The sequence below is a fragment of the Bufo bufo genome, chromosome 11, assembly GCF_905171765.1.
Source record: "Bufo bufo chromosome 11, aBufBuf1.1, whole genome shotgun sequence".
NCBI lineage: Eukaryota > Metazoa > Chordata > Amphibia > Anura > Bufonidae > Bufo > Bufo bufo.
This window is the reverse complement of record NC_053399.1, coordinates 99,714,513-99,719,466: the sequence shown is the minus strand read 5'-3', so window position 1 is coordinate 99,719,466 and position 4,954 is coordinate 99,714,513. Positions and strand designations below refer to the sequence as shown.

The 4,954-nt window shown below is 51.5% G+C and overlaps 1 protein-coding gene across 4 annotated transcripts in view; it reads right to left on the bottom strand.

Annotated features, from left to right (window-relative positions):
- Nucleotides 1-800: 800 nt before the first annotated feature.
- The window catches only part of ADAR (adenosine deaminase RNA specific), a 6,440-nt gene continuing 2,286 nt past the window's right edge, over nucleotides 801-4,954 (bottom strand). For all 4 annotated transcript variants that reach the window (XM_040410935.1, XM_040410938.1, XM_040410936.1 and 1 more), the window contains 12 exons: nucleotides 4,874-4,954; nucleotides 4,645-4,780; nucleotides 4,354-4,568; nucleotides 4,086-4,239; nucleotides 3,654-3,825; nucleotides 3,486-3,579; nucleotides 3,286-3,405; nucleotides 3,076-3,209; nucleotides 2,815-2,997; nucleotides 2,340-2,452; nucleotides 2,143-2,267; nucleotides 801-2,067 (listed from right to left, as the gene is read on the bottom strand). In XM_040410935.1, coding sequence (XP_040266869.1) covers nucleotides 1,827-2,067; nucleotides 2,143-2,267; nucleotides 2,340-2,452; nucleotides 2,815-2,997; nucleotides 3,076-3,209; nucleotides 3,286-3,405; nucleotides 3,486-3,579; nucleotides 3,654-3,825; nucleotides 4,086-4,239; nucleotides 4,354-4,568; nucleotides 4,645-4,780; nucleotides 4,874-4,954 — 1,768 coding nt within the window. In that variant the 3' untranslated portion in view covers nucleotides 801-1,826. The remainder of the gene's footprint in view (nucleotides 2,068-2,142; nucleotides 2,268-2,339; nucleotides 2,453-2,814; nucleotides 2,998-3,075; nucleotides 3,210-3,285; nucleotides 3,406-3,485; nucleotides 3,580-3,653; nucleotides 3,826-4,085; nucleotides 4,240-4,353; nucleotides 4,569-4,644; nucleotides 4,781-4,873) is intronic.

Here is a 4,954-nt window from a genome sequence, read left to right as displayed (position 1 = left end):
AAATAGAAAATAAAAAAGAGCCCCCTAAGATACCAGAGATTGGAAGATTCCCCGCGCTTTAGAGAATCGGTAGATGCATCCCAGCATTAATGGAAGAAATAAATCATCCTGCACCGCGTGCACGACCCGCATCTTCTCCCTTTCCGGGAAGGGAGAAGCCTGAACTTGCCTCTAGTCTCTCTACAGTACCATCTCCTACCCAACATGGGGAGCGCACACCGTTCCCCCGTCATGGTGAAGGTTTTTATTTTATGTTCACCTTTTTCCTCGTGTCGGGTGGCACATACTGCAACGGGGCGATTTCTTTCATTAATGCGGCTTGATTAAGTTTTTTTTTTTTTGCACTTCCCGATTCTCTAGAGCGCACTGAATCTTTCATTCTTGCTGGGATCCACGGCTCCTCACATAAATAAGGTGTTCACTACAATGGGGTCATATTGAGCCGTAACCTAAAATTATCATGTGCTCCTCTAAATAAAATGTAATGCATTGTGTGCCCCAAAATGGAAATGTTAAAAAAAAAAGTCAAAAGGTGCTGTCTGGGGCCACCTGTGGTATAGAACCACCCGCTCAGTGCTCCCACAGACAGGCGTCCCGGTGGTCACACAATAAAAAGCGTATATTTCCCCAGAACTGGATGGGGTATTTCATAGTAAACAGCACCCCCTCAGGCCAGGAGTGGTACTACACCTGCACCATTTCTAGTGAAGATGACCGGTTCGGGAACAGCGCTCGCCATGATGGATCCTGCGTTGTAAGAACCGAGAGCCCGTCCCCCAGGAAGAAGCCGACACAGGTAATCGCCGGATTTAACAATCTTTATTGTGTCACTTTAATTTATGTCAATATATATCTCCATTGTTTAAGACCAGCCACGTCTTACAAAGGTTGGCGGTGTCTCACCGTCCGGCTGGTCTCATCATTAAAACTGACCTACAGAAACAATTAAAATAAAAAAAGATCATGCAACTCCAATGCCTACGACACGGGAAGAACACGCAAAGCGGTGGAGGGCGGAGCTATGTACATCGGAGATAGAAAAAGATCCTGACACCTGGGAGGACACAATCCAGTTTGGGAAAACTTTAGATGTGGAATGTTCCTAAAAAAATAAAAAGAACCAAACTGGCGAATGTTACAGCGGCCAATGTCTGACTACGGATCTAACGGGAAGCGGCAGCAGTCAGACGTGCATGGGGAAACCAAGGACTACGAAACCGCACAGCCTCCGAATGCAAAAAAATACTAACTATATAAAAAAAAGGATGCTGAGAGCAAACACTAAAAGAAAACTGGGTCGGCACCAGTGCTGCCAAGAGCCTTGCAGAAACCCAGCAGAACCAAGATGGCTAACAAAGAGGTGCTACCACCAACGGGTGGGACACAAAAGCGTGCACTGCTCATGTGGGCCAGCAGCGGTCCGTACCTTCCTTCGGAATAGTCAAATTTAATGGCGGCTACTTTGGTTCTTAAAAGGGTAAGAATTATGGTCATTACGTTAGCCCGTTGCCTAGCAACAGGTGGACCATGACATGAACTCTGTAAGGCCAAAGAGGCGGGCGCTGGCGGACCCAGCCTTCAAGAGTAAACTGGATCCGTCGGCGCCTGCCACGTGCCGTACAGAAAGTGACAAATTTATGTTACAGACAGATTGACCGAGCAGTTAAAATGGAGAATTTCATGGCGGGCAGAAAGGGGTTCGGCTAGGTTTCTGGAGGAGCCTGGCAGACTGGCGCTTGGGTCGTCTCCCCCAGCCCCTATCAGTGCAGACCTAGTGACATTCCAATACAAAAAAAACAAGAGAGCGCCTGGAAAACCGCACGTCGTTAATTTGTGGGCAGAGTGAAGTTCTTCTCCTCCTGGGGTTTGCTGATCCAGCTCCCGTACCCCATCTCCTGCAGGGCTTTAAAGAAGAGTCCTTTAGCCTGCTGGTAGGGGATGGACGCCGCTTTGATGTCGCTGTAGGAGGTGTGACAGAGGAGCTCTTGGCGGCCGCGCAGGACACACAGATTTTGGAAGAAGACAAACATGTGGAGCTTCGAAACGCGAGAAACTTCCTGCCGGGACCTGAAAAGCACAGACATGGAGTGAGAGGGGTGCAAGATGAGAGAAGAAGGGGACAATATTTGGGCTGGTACTGACCCTTCCACTTTGCCCTTTGTTCCATCCAGAACCTCAACCTCCTCGTCTGCTAAGCACCAGTTCACACTAGACTCCTTGGTTTTCCCAGTTTGCCGATGAGAATCATAGACACTGACCCGTCCAACCTGCAAGAAACACTGGTTAGCTGATGTCTGGAACTGCTCGGACCAAGAACAAGGTTAAGGGGGGCCACTTACCTCGGGGTGATTGACCACGAAGAGATCTGGTAACTGGCGCTGGAAGGCTTCCCCGTCCCTGGCCATCCGGCAGCAGATCGCTCGTGACAGGTGACCCTGGCTGAACAGGTATCCTGAAACACAGAGAAAAGGACAGACTTAAAGGGGAACTCCAGCCACTCATGAATCTATAAAGGTAAGGCCACTGGGAAGATTTAATGCAGATCCCCTAGTCACAACCAGGAGCTGTAATCATACTTCTGCTAGTTCACGGTCTGGACAGAACATGATTTGCCATGTTGTGGGAGATGTAGTGTCTGTACCAGACCCAAATGCCATGTAGCAGAGTGCTAAAGGATGTCAGCTACACACTGCACAGCAGGAATGATAAACTCAGCTCTGCTACATCTGTACAAAGCCAATACCCAGATGCAAAGTGTGAAGCTGAAGCTCAGCAGTGGCTTTTACCACTCAGCGGACATTTTGGGGTTCATACCGAGAGTGACGGAGCTGAGGTACACCGGCTCGATGAAATGCGACAGGACAGCTCCCTGAAGCCCCAGCACGTTCCACCGCATGATCTTGTCACTGCAGGACATGGTGCGGAGCCTCTCGCCGTGCTGGATGCCATCCCAGGTGGGGACGATGTCGCTGGACTCTACAGGAATAGTGCCTTCCCCTGTGGACAAAACGACAAGTCACATGACTGAACGCACCAGCGGAGGCACCACCTTCCCGCAGCTTCGGTCGTACGTACCATTCTCCACTTTGGTTCGCAGCTTCCCTTGTTTGGGGTTCTCGAACAGTGGGTAATGCTGCTTGTCTCCGTCCGCACAGGGCTGGTCACTGCATGACTTGTCGAAGAGCGCCCCATCACCACAGGGAGCGGTACTGCAAAAAGACAGAATCGTCAGTACATGTCGAGTCCAGCCTGACGGGACAAGGAGTCTCAGCGGACACCACTAACCTGATATAGAGATGGAAGGTGACCCCAGGGCGAACCCTCAGCATCACCCCCTCAGACTCCTCAAATATACTGTCCTCCGGAGTGTCGGGGTTATACTTCATCAGCTGATCGTACAGGAACCTGCCGACATAGAAGTACAAAGTCACAGAAGTCCTCCAACATCTGTGCCCTCCACTACAACTCCCAGCAGGATCACTGACCTGATGAAGCCTCTGCGTGAGATGATCTCAGCGTGGCAGTCATTGACAGTCTCCCCGCGCAGACTCAGCTCCTCGCCCTTCACACACCGGTTCCCTAGAGAAGAAAGTTGTCAGAAGACGCCTGCAGCAGACACTACCCACCCGGTTCCCATGGAGGGCAACACTCACCAGTGCCAATACTAACGACCGTGCCCAGGTCCTCGCTGTGGCGCTTCATGATGATGGCCGCCAGGATTTTCCTGCCCAGGAGGCTGTTTTGGATGCGGGCTGTCAGGCTGTTGAACTTGTGGTGGCTAAGCATGGCAATCTGGTCGTGGAACGTGCTACCGGTCACGGGGAGCTGGAGACAGAAGAATGTAAAGTTTAGGGCCACGTGGACACAAACCAACTCAGAGCTGGGTGCCTGTCACTTTCTATTAGTCTAAATGTACTACAACTCCCGTCGCCCCCCTCTGGGGGTGTTGATTTGCAGTGACCCCATTAACGCATGCAGAGTATTGCAGCTTCAGACGAGAGCAGATCATGTTCTTCGGATCTGGTGTCCGCTCCGCTACGTCAAGACTATTGAATGTCCGGTGTCAGGTCACCCCAGCCTCTCACCTCCGTCAAGCTGTCTCCTTCCCGAATCGCTTTTTCAGCCTCTCCAATAAGGACCCTCAAGGCAGCGTCAGCCGCCTCGGCTTTAGCCTGCTTCTTGTTTGATGCGGTGACTGGAGGAAACCAGCGACCCCCGACTTTGGCTTGGAACACAAATCTAAAAGGAAACAAAGACTGAAGTCAGTGGAGACCCCAAATATTATTGGCCATGTAATGTGGGGGCAGCGCAAGCCTCTCCCCAGCTCAGTGAGGGTTCACAGAGGGGTCTTACTTGGGATCATGCGGTGGTCCACTCTGACTGACCATCTTAAACTCTGCTGCGAAGCCCTTGGCGCGGGAGTACTCCAGGAGCCCGCTGACAGGGTTGGCGTTCAGATACTTGATGAACTCTCCGACGCCTGACTGCTGCGCCATCTTCAGGTCCTCGACAGAAAGCTCTGGGATGGGGGGAAATTCGGTGGCGACGACCTCATGAACAGGCTCCGGCTGCATAAAAAAAATTCATGTCAGTGACCCTGTAAGAACCCATGGCCACAATGGTGTAAGTAACCCCCCCCATTACCTTTTCTGGCTGTAAAAGGTTGTCTCCAAGCAGCTGGTTGACGGCAGCCTCGGCGGCCATTTGCTTTGCCAGCTTTTTACTGTTGGCCACCATCTCTGGGAACGTCTGAGTGCCCATTTTCACCATGTACTTGAACCTGTGAGGACAACACGTTACTCAAATATCTGTTGGGGTCATCAAGGTGATGGGGTGATCTGTGCCAAGGGAAGGCCGGCTAGTGGACACTTACTTGGGGTCATGAGGGGGTCCTTCCTGACTCACGAGCAGGAACTCGCACATGTTCCCCGACTTCTGGCTGTGCTCCATCAGA